General features: G+C 49.3%; 1 protein-coding gene across 2 annotated transcripts in view; it reads right to left on the reverse strand.

Moving 5' to 3' along the window:
• The window catches only part of Ctnnbip1 (catenin beta interacting protein 1), a 47372-nt gene that overhangs the window by 20961 nt on the left and 12005 nt on the right, over positions 1-14406 (reverse strand). The window contains exons 2-3 of one of the 2 annotated variants that reach the window (XM_034503960.2): positions 6721-6804; positions 708-828 (exon numbers count right to left, since the gene is read on the reverse strand). In XM_034503960.2, the coding sequence (XP_034359851.1) occupies positions 708-803 (96 nt within the window). In that variant the 5' untranslated portion in view covers positions 804-828; positions 6721-6804. The remainder of the gene's footprint in view (positions 1-707; positions 829-6720; positions 6805-14406) is intronic. The other variant, XM_034503961.2, reaches the window with a different exon arrangement.

The following is a 14406-nucleotide window of genomic DNA, read 5'->3' on the forward strand; positions in this document are numbered from 1 at the left end:
CTGCCCCCAGCACCTTGGACCTGTCCCCAAAGGCCCCACACCTGCTGCCCCCAGCACCTTGGACCTGTCCCCAAAGGCCTCATACCTGCTGCCCCCAGTACCTTGGACCTGTCCCCAAAGGCCTCATACCTGCTGCCCCCAGCACCTTGGACCTATCCCTGAAGGCCCTGCACCTCCCCTCTGTTTCTGGTGTCTGCCTCGTTAGTGTCCCAGCAGTCATATCCTGCTCCAGTCCTGAAACCCAGGTCCCTGAAGTTCACAGGCCTCGCTGCTCACTTTGGATCAGTGTCTACTCTGGCATAGAGCAGGTGTGAAAGCTCAGACCCTGGCCACACACCGATGGCCAATCAGCAATCTCAGGTCTCTCCATTTCTCTTTCAAAAAACGTCCCCATGCTTGCCACTACTGCTCTCTTTAGCGGCCACCCTGCCCAGCTGCCCGTATCTGCCCCCAGAAGAGAAGCCTCTGAGGTCACTGAGGATCAGAACGGAGGGTTAAAGTCTTCACCATCTCTAGCTCAAAATAAAAATGGAGTGGAAAGATAATCTCAGCAATGCTCCCTAAAGTGAACATGCGGGCTCTGTGCTTGGGGAGCCTGGCCTGACAACAGACATAATCCACAGGCACACAGCCCGCTCCCAGTTCCGGCTGCACCGGCCCCTCCCACCTTCAGGGCAGCAGGTACCCTGCAGCCCACAGGCACTCACATTTGACCCCATCTTCCTCAGCATGAGCAGCACGCGGACCTTCTGCTGAATGTACATCTCCTCCGGACTCTTCCCGGGTGCTCCCTCGCGGTTCATCCCCCTGGCCCAGTTCTGGGGACACCTGCAAGGAGACGGGAAACGTTATGGGGAGAATGTCAGGATGAGATACACTCTAATATTGACCCCTGTAAGTGATGCACCCCTTTCTCAAATAATCCCTCCCCAGTAGGGACCTCATTTCTGACAGCAACGGAGAGGTTGTAGAGGAGGTGGTGGGTCTTCGATGCCTTGTGACGTGAGGCCAGGCAGTATGGCTGAGGAGCTCTTATTCCAGAGCAGAGGCTGCAGGGGACAGCCAAGGTTTCTATTAAGAGCCACAGGACAAATGAGAAATGAAGCTCCGAGAGGTCTAGGTTTTCAATGCAAGGAGCAAGCACAAGTAAGGGGACCTGATCAGAGGTGGCTATGGGGCCTGTGGCTCAAGAATCCCAGAGACCAGTGACAACACCCTGTGCAAAGCCCCTACTGAACTCAAGCGTCGAGCTCCTGGGCAAGATACCAAGGAGTCCCTCTCCAGGGTGCCTGCCCAGGGCACTGGAAGGGCTGCCATAGCCACCCTCACACACCCATCCCACCTGTTAGAGGAGAGCGCCTGAAAATAGCTGTGAAGGCCAGCGGCTGTGTCCAGGTGTCTCTGGACTGAGCTACAGCCAGCCCGAGAGAGCAGCCCAGAGCCTCCTCCTCCAGAAGGAGCTGGGGGAGAGGAGGCAGGATCTAGGGGTTTGGGTTACACACTTGAACTCTTGGACAAGTCAGAAATAACGCAGCAGCTGGTGGGGTGGAGCCTCGGCAGCCCTGCTACCAAGGAGCTGCACTCGGGGAACAAGGGAGCATGGGACTGACAGGCTAAGGACGGTCCTCACGCCATCCACTCTCAGCGGCCTGTGAGTCCCAGACAGGGATATGCTGGACAAGGCAATACTCCATGACAAGGCAATACTCCATGCCAAGGGCGTACCCGGGAATGAATCAATGCCTAGGCAACAGCTCCCAAGTATCTACTCGTCAGCTTCTCAAAGCCTAATGGGGCCCTCGCCCTGAGAGCCCACACAACAGGTTGAAAACCTGTCCAGATGGGGGTGACATCATGCTTGACTACTCGACACAGCACAGGAGTCCTGCTAGAGTCTTTGTATCCACCCTTGGAGCCCAGGAACCCACACTCCTCTCATCTGAGGTCGACTCCCTTCCAACTCAGTCTGGGCTCAGAAAAGGGCAAAGTAACTACTAGGGCCTGGGAAAAGGCACAGCGGCCTCAAGCCTCGTGTCCAGGGCACACCACAGCCTGTGGATGGCCTCCCTGCTGCAGACCTCAGCAGAATGTTCTGGGTATGTCTCTTTCATTTCACCTGATCTCACTCTAGTTCCAGCACTGGCACTGCTGCTCTGGGGATGGACCGCACATGGCCTCATGGTGACTCCTGCCTGAACCTTGAGAATGGACGCTGTGGCCTATGCCTCCCTGATGCCTCTATCTGGACTACCGATGGCCTTGGCCTCACAGCCCCCTCACATCCTCTGCTGTTTTTCCCCTACTGAGTGGCTATCATAGTCTAGAACATAGGTCAGGAAAGACGACACCACCCCTGGCCTGGTCCTATCTGAAAATACATTTCCTAGTCTGCAATTGACTGTGAGGCCCAGTGTGATCAGCCCCGTTCCCTCTGCAACCTAGCTCCGCCTACTCTTCTGCTGGTCAGGGTCTGCACTGGGTATCCACTCCCTGGGCCCAGAACCGGCTTCACCTCAGCCTCACAGTACCTTTCCAGGGGATCCAGTCCTGTGCCCTCACCTCTTGTCTCACAGCCCCATCTCACTGTTCTAGTTTTCTGAGTGTCTTGTTGGAATGTCTGCTTGTTGTCTCTTTCAGTTTCTGCTGGAAGGCCAGGCTGTGTTTGATCTACTTGCCCTGATTTTCCTAGAGCCTGGCACCCAGCGGGCACTTAGTAAGTAGTGCCCACATGGCTGAATGGGACAGGGAAGCAGTCTTCAGTGTCTCAGATCTCCTGTCTCTACTGTATTCATACCAATTTGGAACCAGTGTCATTATATTAAGAGATTACATTAAGCAAGCCAGGCACAGTGGTGCTTGCCTTGGATCCCAGCACTTGGGAGGCAGAGGCGGGTGGATCTCTGTGGTTTCAAAGCTACCTGGTTTAAAAGAGACTTCTAAGACAGTGAGGGTTACAAAGGAATCCTGTCTCAAACAAGCAAGCAAGCAAGCAAGGAAGCAAGCAAGCAAGCAAACAAACAAACAGTATTAACCTAGAGTCCAACAACCAAATTTAACTTTTCCAAAGGACTCTCCTTCTCAAAGTACTTAGTGTGGCTTGAGCCACTGTGATCTCCAGAAAACACTGGAAGTGTTCCATGAAGCCTTCAAACTGGGAATCAGAGCTCCCATGAGCAAAATCTTCCAACCGTGTCCTGTGCTCAAAGGCTAGTTCTTAGTGGGTCGGCCCCTAAGATTCATTGACATGCCAAGAACAGCCACTAGGTGCCACCATACACAAAAACATTGGAGCTTTCAGGGCATCCATTCCCAAGGGAAGCTGTCACATAGCACACTCTAATCATAGTGGGTCCCAAGGAACTCCTAGCTATTCACTTAGGGAGCTGCCCCTGTAGGTCAGTGGTCTGGTTAGTACTGTGGCCCCAGGACCTTCAGAAGGCTGCCCCTGTAGGTCAGTGGTCTGGTTAGTACTGTGGCCCCAGGACCTTCAGAAGGCTGCCCCTGTAGGTCAGTGGTCTGGTTAGTACTGTGGCCCCAGGACCTTCAGAAGGCTGCCCCTGTAGGACGGCAGGCTGTCATGTCAGTGCTGGCTGGAGACACACCATCGTTCAGCACTGTGCAGTCATTTTACACAGGGTGTACGTTACAGCACTCTGTCCCTCAGCTGTAACCTTCCATCCTGCTTGCGCTGCAGCCCGGCTGTGAGCTCTCAGGGCTTACAGAGCTGCAGGGCTCCATGGTCATCTTACTTCAACACACTGCCTGCTACAACACTGTCTCCTAAACTTCAGAAGAATCCTGACTTAGCTTTTCTAAAAATTCTTGTCATCTAGCATTCTGTTTACACGTATTTCTTTCTTTGTGTGTTTGTGTGCTCACCGCAGTGCACATGTGAAGGCAGAGAAGACTATTTTCAGGGTCAGTTCTCTCCTAAGGATTGAACTCTCAAAGACTTGGTGGCAAGTTTCCGCTGGTGTTGTTACAGCCCTGCTTTGCTGCCCCTGCCTTGCTGCATGATGGGAAGGAACGCCCAGGGCTGGCTCTGGGATAAAAAGTGGAGCACAGGTCCCTGCCCTTCACGTTCCAGGCCAAATGCTCTAGAAAGCGTCATAACTGATGGAAGACTGTCCTAATTCACAGTAAGGGTGTCAATGTGCAGAAAATTAATCTTAATTACCTCAGACAGATGTGCCACAAGCATATCATAGCATGTTTGGGTTTGTTCTTACTGAAGCGAATATGTTATTAAATTTTGATCATGGTTCTGTCAAGGAGTACATTAATGTCACTGGAGGATTCCTAGTTTCCCCTGTAGGGATTAAAAACTGGTCTCCATTAAAATATGCCTAAATCACATAAGCTCAAACTGCAATTAATTTAGATACTAATTATTCATCCTAGCTCAGAACCAAAAGAAACAACGCATCTCAGTAATGGCTTCAGCTATCCCTACACACACCTCACTCCTACAAACAGGTCGGTGCTTCCTTTCCACTAAGAACATTTCTCAGGAGTCAGAAGAGAAACAGACAAGGGAAAGTGGAAAGAAACAGCAGGCAGTTGTCAACTCCACTAATGACCGGGAGGGGCGGGGCCTGTGGTTTCCTATTATGTAGTGATAAACCACATGGTATGTATAAAGTTGTGCCACGCCAGAAAATTCCATCTGACAGAGAACATAGAAACACCAGGGATCCAGACACAGACAGGCAGTGCACACACATGCAGTTGGTCGTTCTAAGTCTGCCCCTCTGCTGCAGGAAGCAAGGCTGGTCAGGAAAGGACAAGGAAAAGAGGCTCCCAATCGCTGTGCAGGATCCACACAGGAAAGAGAACTGTGAGATCACGAGCTGACACGGGCACCATGTGGGAGACATCAAGGACACGGATGTTGTATTCCCACCCTGCTACACAGACCTACATGGACCAAGCGATGGCACTTTGGAAGAATTAGGAGGCAGTGCAGGAGGAGAGGCCAGTGCTGCCCCATGGGTCTCTATCAGCTGATGAGGAGCTGACAGGCCGGCCTCCCTTTGACCTGCTTGAGTAGCCCTGGACCCAGGCCACTTGTGCTCACTGTTATTCAGAAACCTGACGCTGAAGTTGTTCACACACTCGCATTTATTTTAAAAAGTTTAGTTTATAACAATGGGGGTCTTGCATCTGCTTAGAAAAATATAAAAAAGAAGCCTTAAGCTGAGGCAGAGCACAGGCTGGCCCTTCAGGTCATAAGGGTTGCATCCTCTGGGGTGTACCACTTAATTGCCTTTCATGGTAAACCACACTAGAAAGCCAAGTGTGATGGCTCTCACCTGTAATCCCAGCACTTGGGAAGTAGAGGCAGGGGGATACCACAAGTCTGAAACAGCCTGATCCACACATTGAGTTCCAGGCCAACCACGGACTGACATATATACTCTGCTAAAAACCCAAACAAAACACATACCATGAAAGCCAGGCATGGAGGTTTTCCTCTAACTTGAGGCTACCCTGGACTATGTGGCGGGTTTTGATTCAACCTAGACTATAAAATGAGAATCTGTGTCAAAAATATTTTTTTTAATTTTTTGTTTTTGGAGACCAGGTCTCTCTATATGGCCCTGGCTGTCCTGAAACTCACTATGCAGACCAGGGTATCTTCAAACTCACAGAAATCCACCTGCCTCTGCCTCCCAAGTGCTGGGATTAAAGGCCTGTGCCACCATGCCTGGTTCAAGTGTAACTTTTAAAGCATCTGACAACTTTTTTAAAAGGAGCTAGGCACAGTGGTACATGGCTACAATCCCATCACTCGGGAGATAGATGCTGAGGCAGCAGGACTTCTAAGGTCATCCGCAACTACATAGTGAGTTTGAGGCCAGGCCAGGATACAGCAAACCCTGTTTCTAAAACACAAACAGTCAACATACACACAGACAGACATACAGACACACCCCCACAAAGACACACCCCACAGACACACGCAGACAAGACACACACAGACACAAACAGACACCAGACAAAGACAGACACACAAGGGCATGAAAATTGGGGATGTGGCTCAGTGGTAACGCATCTGCCTAGCTTGCGCAAGGCCCTGAGCTCCATCTGCAATGCACCACAAAAACATCTCTGAAACTTTTAAGTATATACGTTTACACAAGTTTTATAGCAGACAAAAAAAAAAAAAAAAAAAGCAAAACAACAACAAAATAAACCACTGTATAACTCATAGAGTTAACAGAAAATACTAACCCAGGGCAATCCAGATCGCTCAGCAGGTAAAGGCACTTGCTGCCCAAGTCTGGTGAATTGAGTTTGGTCCTTAGAACTCACACAGAGGTGGACAGAGAGAACCAACTTCACACATGCATTGTGGCTCTGCCACTATCATACACAACAATAAAATATCTGCTCAAATCTTAGCCTGAAAACCCAGCAACGCTGTGACATTGTAAGAACTACACATCAGGTGGACAGCTTAGTGGTACAGTGTGTTTGTTATATGCACAGGTCCTGAGTGCAAGTCCCAGCAGTACAAGTTAAACAAACAAACAAGAAAGAAAAAGAGGCCCCACACTGGAAGAAGCAAGCATCACATGGGGAACGTGGCAAAGGCAGTCAGATGGGTGACTGACCGTGGCGCTCACCCCTTGGGTCTGGTCTCAAGCTTCTGCCCCCTCCCTCCACTATAGCACGGTCCCAAGGCCACAGAACAGAGCCTTCCCCTCAAGTCCTTACCTGCTTCTGGAAATTAACTTCAGGCAAACAGATGCTCAACTCTAAGGGGAGGGCTGCGGCTGAGAAGAAATAGGAGGTGCCGCCCTGTGGAAACACAGAACACGGTCATGGGAGGAGCCTGAAGGCCCCAGTGCCTGCTGCAGTGGGACTGTGCGCACGCCCCCACGCTGAGGGAGCAGAACCGCCGGCACAAAGCCTGTGGCCGTGGCTCTATCACAGTCCAGAAATACCTGTGTGTCAGGCAAGCCCAGGGAGCCTGCTCTAACACCTCCACAACAGGGTGCTGAGTGTGCACCAAGCCTCTCATTTCCGGCTGAGGCAGGTCTGCCTGCTCCACACAACAGACAACTCCTCCTCTGGGCTAGTCACTCTGTCTAGAAACATGGGACCAGAATGACTCACTGTGACAGATGACCTCCCACCCACCAAACACCTCAGATAGCAAGGCCAGGTCCCTTGGCCTCCTGTGTGCTCCAACTGTGTCCATCGTGTACGTAGCTGACATCTGCAGCTGTCCTCTGGTATAGACATGTCACACATACAGGAGGCGTGACCAAGGCTTACACACTGACTAGCCTGGCAGCAGTCTGTCTGCCTACACACCTCTTCCAAGAACAAAAGAACACAGCTTCCCTGGCTTCTCCCAACAACCTCATCACCTGGATAACAGGTACCAGAAGTATGGCCTTCTGAGGGACCAGTGGCCATCATTCCAGAGCACTAGAGCTTGTCAGTCTTTGTATCCCACCCAGTAGTGAGTGACCTCCAAGTTCTCAACCCCGCTCAACCCTGCCGAGCCCAAGGCAATGGGTTCAAAGCCAGATGCAGGAAGGACCAAAGCAGCCTGGGAATATCTCCCTACCTGCCTTCTATAGACAAAGCTGCCAAGGCTGAGGAAGGCACAATTCTACAAAGGGATCCACACACGCACACACACACACAGAGGGGTTGGGGGAGTGTGTGTGAGCGCACGTACTTGAGCATGCATGTGGACGTCAGAGGCAGGAGTAGTGTATCTCCCTCTATCACTCTCAGCCTCACATCTTTGAGATAAGGTCTTGCCCAGAACCCGAAGCTCACCATCTGGCCAGCCTCTGGCGGGCTGACAGTTTCTTAGGATCTGCCTATCTGTCTGCCCCATCCCACGATGGTTACAAAGACATGTGGCCATTCCCTTTTTTCTTTTTTAACATAGCTGGGAATTTGAACTCAAGTCCTCTTGTCTATATAGCAACTCCTTCTACCCACTGCACCATCTTCCCAGCCCCACACAGTGGGACTTCAACAGTCTCCCCGAGTCAGACACCACTCTGAGTGTGCTGTGTTGGTCCCTACATCTGGAGGATGGCTGGGATAGAAGTGCTAGCATCCTGCCTGACACTCCAACCCACCATCAGAGCAGTCCTATAGGAAGAGGCCATTTATAGCAACTAATTGCTCTCTTCTTCCTCCAGATATCAAAGCACTGAAATACCAAGGAACCCTGGGGAACTTTCCACCCAAGTCCTCACATTCCTTCAAAGGAGATGAAAAGAGAATCTCCTACTTCTGAGGCTTTTAGTTCTTCAACGGCCATGGCCACTAATTATCCCTCCTGTCCACAGGGCTCAGGACCTTCCGAGGAGAGGGAACTTTGTGACTTAAGTGAACGCATCAGAAGGCCAGAACGACCCAGGTCTTCCCAGCCAGCTATCCATTTAAAAATCAGGCCAACAGTTCCAGACTACAAAGAAAGAAACTGAGGCTCATGGTGCCCAGGTCCTGGGCAGCACTGGATACTTTTGTAATCCAGGAGCTGGCTTCTGTTCCTACCCAGCTGTCACTAACCAGCAGTGTGATTCAAGACTGGTCACCATGCCATGTGCCATGTGTTAAGAATATGTCAAAAGTGCCGGGCGGTGGTGGCACACGCCTTTAACCCCAGCACTTGGGAGGCAGAGGCAGGCAGATTTCTGAATTCGAGGCCAGCCTGGTCTACAGAGTGAGTTCCAGGACAGCCAGGGCTACACAGAGAAACTCTGTCTCGAAAAACAAAAACAAACAAACAAACAAAAAAAAAGTGCTCTGGGCCAGGAGAGGGAGGTAGGCCTGAATTCCAGCTTCTGGGGAATCCCACATAGGGTGGCACCTCAGGTCCTCCAGTGACATAGTAAACATGTGGCACACAGAAAAATCCACCTGTTCCATTCTCGGTAATTAGCCTGCAATAGCTGGCCCCTGATGACTGCTCAGGCCAGTCATGCAGTTGCAGGGTGCAGTGCCATTCTTGGGGGGGTGAGTTTGGGATTAGGAATTTGTCCTGAGGATACTAACCCAAATTTAAATTTGCCCTGGTTCCTTGCTGCGTGTGAAGCCAGGCCATACAACAGAACAATGATAATTACGGTTGCTGCTGTGGCATTTCCCAAGTGCCGAGCATGAACTCAGCCATGTTCTATGCACCGTCTTATTTAAATTTAGACTTCACGAGCCTGCAAGGTAGGAATTATTCCTATTTAATAGATGAGGCAGCTGAGGCTCAGGGAAGCTAAGCAACCTGCCCTAGGCCATGAAGGACTCCAAGGCAGAGCCTGGATTTCAGTTCCTGCTTTGGGCGGCATCCTATGAACAGAGGGTAGAAGCTATAAAGAATATTATTGGGCAACTGAAAATAATGTAACACACAAGAATCTGTGTCCATGTCACACATGTTGAGTGTAATGAGGACACTGTGGTGACATCAGGAAATACCCTGTGGTGGTGTTTTTGCTGTGTGTTCTGTATTTCTATATGTCTGATGTTTTCCCTGCAGCTACAACTGTGCATGCAGTCCTCTCGGCAGCCAGAACAGGAGCTCAGATCCCCTGGAACTGGAGTCACCATGGGGTTCTTGACTCTTGATTCTGCACTTGATTCTGATGGGGGTTAGGAGTTCTTGCTGCCCAAGCAGGAGGACCTGAGCTCCTGAGTTGGAATCCTGAGCACCTAGGTTAGGAGGGAGGGAGGAATAAAGGGAGGGAAGGAGGGAGGGAGGGAGGGAGGGAGGAAGAGAGAGAGAGAGAGAGAGAGAGAGAGAGAGAGAGAGAGAGAGAGACCCACGTCTCTAACCCCAGCAACTGCAGACGGGACAGAAAGAGCAGTGAGCAGCCAGTTTAGCCAAAACAGTGAGCTTCAGGTATGATGAGAGCCCTCGTCTAAAGGGGATAAAACTGAAAGCAGAATACAGCACTCAGTGGCCTCTGGGACATGAACACAGTCAGGGACATGCATAAAGGCATGCGCGCACGTGTGCACACACAGTGGTCATGTGTTCTGTGAACTCATGGATGTGTGCTGACAGACAACATGAAGGTGTATACAGCAAAGTGGTGAACTGGACTGGTGAGGAGCAAGTCGAGGGCCTTGCCACATGAGCCTGACCACCTAAGTGCGAGCCATAGAACCCGCAGTGGGAAAAAACACAACTACTGTTATGCTGTCCTCTGACCTCAACACGTGTGCCACATCCTGCACATGGCCATTGCTTTCACAAACACAAATAACAACATTTTTTTTAATACAGAAAAATTGGTGAGTCTAACAAAGGGTATACATTACAAATTGTTCATACCTTTGAAAACAAAAATTAGAACAAAGAAAGGAAGCATTAAAAAAAAAAACAAAATACTTGGAACTCAACTTTTTCAGGCACACAGTAGTTCTCCAGGCAATAGGAGGTCTCCAGGCACTAGGTAGGCACACAGTAGGCCTAACTGCCCTACCTTAGTCTCAGTGTATGAGACTTCTTCAAGTAGGAGATAGCTGTGAGGCCCACGTATGGTGAACCAGTCTCTCCGGCCACAGGTCTCTGGTTCAGGAGTGACTCCACAGATTTACCCTGCCTACCACAAACTGCCTGCCTGTCCCATTCATGGCTGCACCAGTCCTTCAGATGAATCTGAAGTGCACAGCACTCTCAAGGTCTCTTGGTGAGGTTCTGACAGTACTGAAATCTAATCCAGGACCTCCATCTGTCCACAGGAGGAGCATCAATATAATTACTAGTAAAGCCTCCACCTTCACAACAGGGGGCGGGGTGTGAACTCCCTAAGAGCCCAGGAGACCTGACTCTTCCTTTCTGTGTAGTGACCCTGACTCAGAGCAAGGCCTAAAGACCACCAACACGCAAAACAAAAGGGTTCCAGGACCCACCTGGAGACAGCTTTCCCAGGACCAGCAGGCTACTAAGGAGGCAGGAAGGGTCCCTTTCCTTCCGTCCACAGCAGAGAAAGAGGTGGTCACCATTCTATGCTCCTTCTGCAGTGTGGATCTCACTGCCTGCAATTTCACTTCCCAGGAGACATTTGGGAATGTCTACAGGTATTTTGTTTCTTGCCCTGGAACAGGCAAGGAACACATGCAAGACAGGTACTCTCTACCTCTGAACTGCAAGATCCAGCCTCTATAAGACTTTGTTTGTCTGTTTGTCTGTTTGTTTATAGATAGGATCTCACTATGTATTTCTGGCTGCTCTATCCCCTGAATGCTGGGATGAAAGGTGTATACCATTGTTCCTAGCTAGAAACATTTTGTTTTTTTCAAAATTCTTAATTGTATTTATTTGTGGATGTTGTGTGTGGGTATGTGCATGTGAGTGCAGTGCCCAAGGAGGACAGAGGCTTCAGGTCCCCTGGGAGCTGGAGCTTCAGGTGGTTGTGGCCCACATGATGTGGGTGCTGGGAACTGAACTCAGGGCCTCTGCAAAAGCAGCACAGACTCTTAACCACTGAGCCACTTCTCCACCCCAACATTAAAAAAAAAAAAAAAAAAAAAAAAAAAAAAAAAAAAAAAAGGCTTATTTTTACTTTTATGGCTGTGTCTGTGGGTCTATGTGCACGCACATGCATGCAGATGCTGGCAGGGGCCAGAAGAGAGTATCAGATACCAAAGCTGGAGGTAGAGGTAGTTTTGAGCCACCTGACCTGAATGCTCAGAACCAAATGTAGGTCCTCTGCACTAGCAGCTATCACTCTTAACTGCTGAGACAGCCCATGGAAGAGTTTGTTTGTTTGTCTGGGTTTTTTTTTTTGTTGTTGTTGTTGTTGTTTTTCAAGATATTCTCTGTATAGCCTTGGCTGTCCTGGAACTTACTCTGTAGACCAGGCTGGCCTCGAGCTCAGAAATCTGCCTGCCTCTGCCTCCCAAGTGCTGGGATTAAAGGTGTTTGTCTGTTTTTTGAGACAGGGGTTTTCTGTGTAACACTGACTATCCTGGAACTCTCTGTATACCAGGCTGCTTCTGCCTCTTAAATGCTGTGATTAAAGGCATGTCCCACCACATTCAGCTGATGGAAGGTATTTTTGATCATTTTAACTTGTAGTTTGCTATGTTAGCCCTTTGTGTCCACATGGTCCAGATTCAATCAACTAGAGTTAAGAATGTTTGGAGGAAAAGTACCAGTTCTTTACTGAACATGGACAGATACCTCCTTCATGTCATTAGATCTGAAACAACCAGAGCCACCGTTTACACTGACATCTCATGGTGTTAGGTGCTAAGAGTGATGGTTTAGTACAGAATGAAGGCCAGCGAGAGGCTGAGTGGAGAAGGGCCCTTGCCCAAAGACTGGAGCTCCACTGCCAGAGCCCACCCAACAGTGGGAGCAGAGAACCAACACCTGCAAGCTGTCCTCTCTCTGCCCTCCACATGTGTGAGATAGTTCACGATCCTTGTCAGGTACTTAGGGAGTTTGAGGCCAGCCAGAGAGAGCTATAAGACTCCGTCTCAAAACCATTGGAAGATGTACACACATGATAGGAAACACCATGTCGTTTTACCCAAGGGACTGAGCATCTGCGAATTTTAGTGCCCACAGATGGCTCTAAGGATACTAGGCACAACTGTACTGCCATCAGAGCCAGGAATCAAGGCCAAGAAAAGCTGTTGGATGGCCACATCACTCTCGTCAGCCACGCCCTGCTCTACATACCTCTGGGCCTTTGCATCTGCTGTTTCCTCAGGCTGAAACATTCTTCCTCCCATTCCCCAACTCCTGACACCCAACCCTACTGACTGCTGCTGCTATGTCATGTGTCATAGTGTTTGTCTACACATCTGCCTGTACCTCTTTTCACACAGGTTGTGGCTTTCAGAGTGTGACTGAGGGCAAGCAGAAGGTGGTGAAGGGATATGCCACAGCCCTGTACAGCCCTGTTCTCAGAAATGCATTGTAACAGACCCATACCTCTCATTAAATATAATATTCCTCATAACAGAAAACCTTTACCTTCCTGGGTTTCCTCTCTCTCTTAAGATTCTTATGTGCATGGGTGTTTTGCCTGCGTGGATATTTGTGTGCCATATGCATGTATGGTGCCAGATAAGACCAGAAAAGGGCATCAAGTCCCATAGAGGCGGTGTTATAGACAGATGTGAGCTACCACGTGGGTGCTGGAAATTGACCTGGGTCCTCCAGAAGGGTAGCCAGTGCTCTTAACCCAAAGAGCCTTCTCTTCATTCCCTGCCCTCTTTTTTTAAAGACAGGGTCTCACTATGTAGCTCTACCTGCCTGGAGCTCACCGTGTAGACCAGGCTAGCCTTAAACTCAGATATTCAATTGCCTCTGCCTGACAGATTTTGTTTATTTTATAGACATGATCTCAGCTAGCCTAAGTTGGCCTTGAACTTATTACATAGCTGACAGCTGAGGCTGTGAGCATCCAGGGCAAGAGCCTAATCTACAACAATGCCTATTTATTTATTTATTTTGGTTTTTCGAGACAGGGTTTCTCTGTGTAGCCCTGGCTGTCCTGGAGCTCACTCTGTAGACCAGGCTGGCCTCAAACTCAGAAATCCGTCTGCCTCTGCCTCCCAAGTGCTGGGAGCCTCTTTAATTTTTAATTATTTAAATTAAAACAAAACAAAATGTAATGACTTAACTTTGGGGGTTCAAGACAGTGTTTTGCTGTGTAGCCCTGGCTGTCCTGAAACTTACTCTATAGATGCTCAAACTCAAAGACCCACCTTCCTCTGCCTCCTGAGTACTGAGATTAAAAGCATGCACTACTACACCCAGTGAATTAACTTATTAATGTGTGTGTGATATATGGATAAAACATACCTGTGTGGAGGTCAGAGGACAACTTTGTAGAATAGTTTTCTCTTACTTTTATGTGGGTTCCAGGAATGAACTTTGGTCCACAGGTTTATACCTACTGGGCCATCTCACTGGCCCCTATTTTTTTTTTTCCCAATTAAACAGAATCTTGCTAGGAAGCCCACCCTGGAATCAAACTGATGGTCCCTCTGCCTCCCAAGTTCTGGGATGATAGGTACCAACTACAATTTTTTAAATTCATTCTTTTTATTTATTTGTGGGTCCAGAGCTTGCTATGTCACCTAGGCTGGCCTTAAACCTAAACTCAGATGACTCTCCTGCCTCAGCCTTCTGAATAGCTGGGACTACAGACACAGGACATCACAATGGCTTCTCTTTCTACTTGACACTTTAATTCAGATAATTCTCAAACATTGAAGGCTGATAGGAACCTGGATATGTGTGTGTGTGTGCGCGCGCGCACGCATATGTGTGTATAGATATAGTTCTATAATTAGATATCTGCTTAATTCTGGTTGGCCCAACTGGTTGAACTGTCTGTCCCCTTGGGCATGCTGGCTGTCTTTTGCAGACTTTAGTGAGCGTATGGCACTGTTCACAGCAAGCAGCAG

Source organism: Arvicanthis niloticus, chromosome 5, assembly GCF_011762505.2.
Source record: "Arvicanthis niloticus isolate mArvNil1 chromosome 5, mArvNil1.pat.X, whole genome shotgun sequence".
In the NCBI taxonomy this organism is placed as follows: Eukaryota; Metazoa; Chordata; class Mammalia; order Rodentia; family Muridae; genus Arvicanthis; species Arvicanthis niloticus.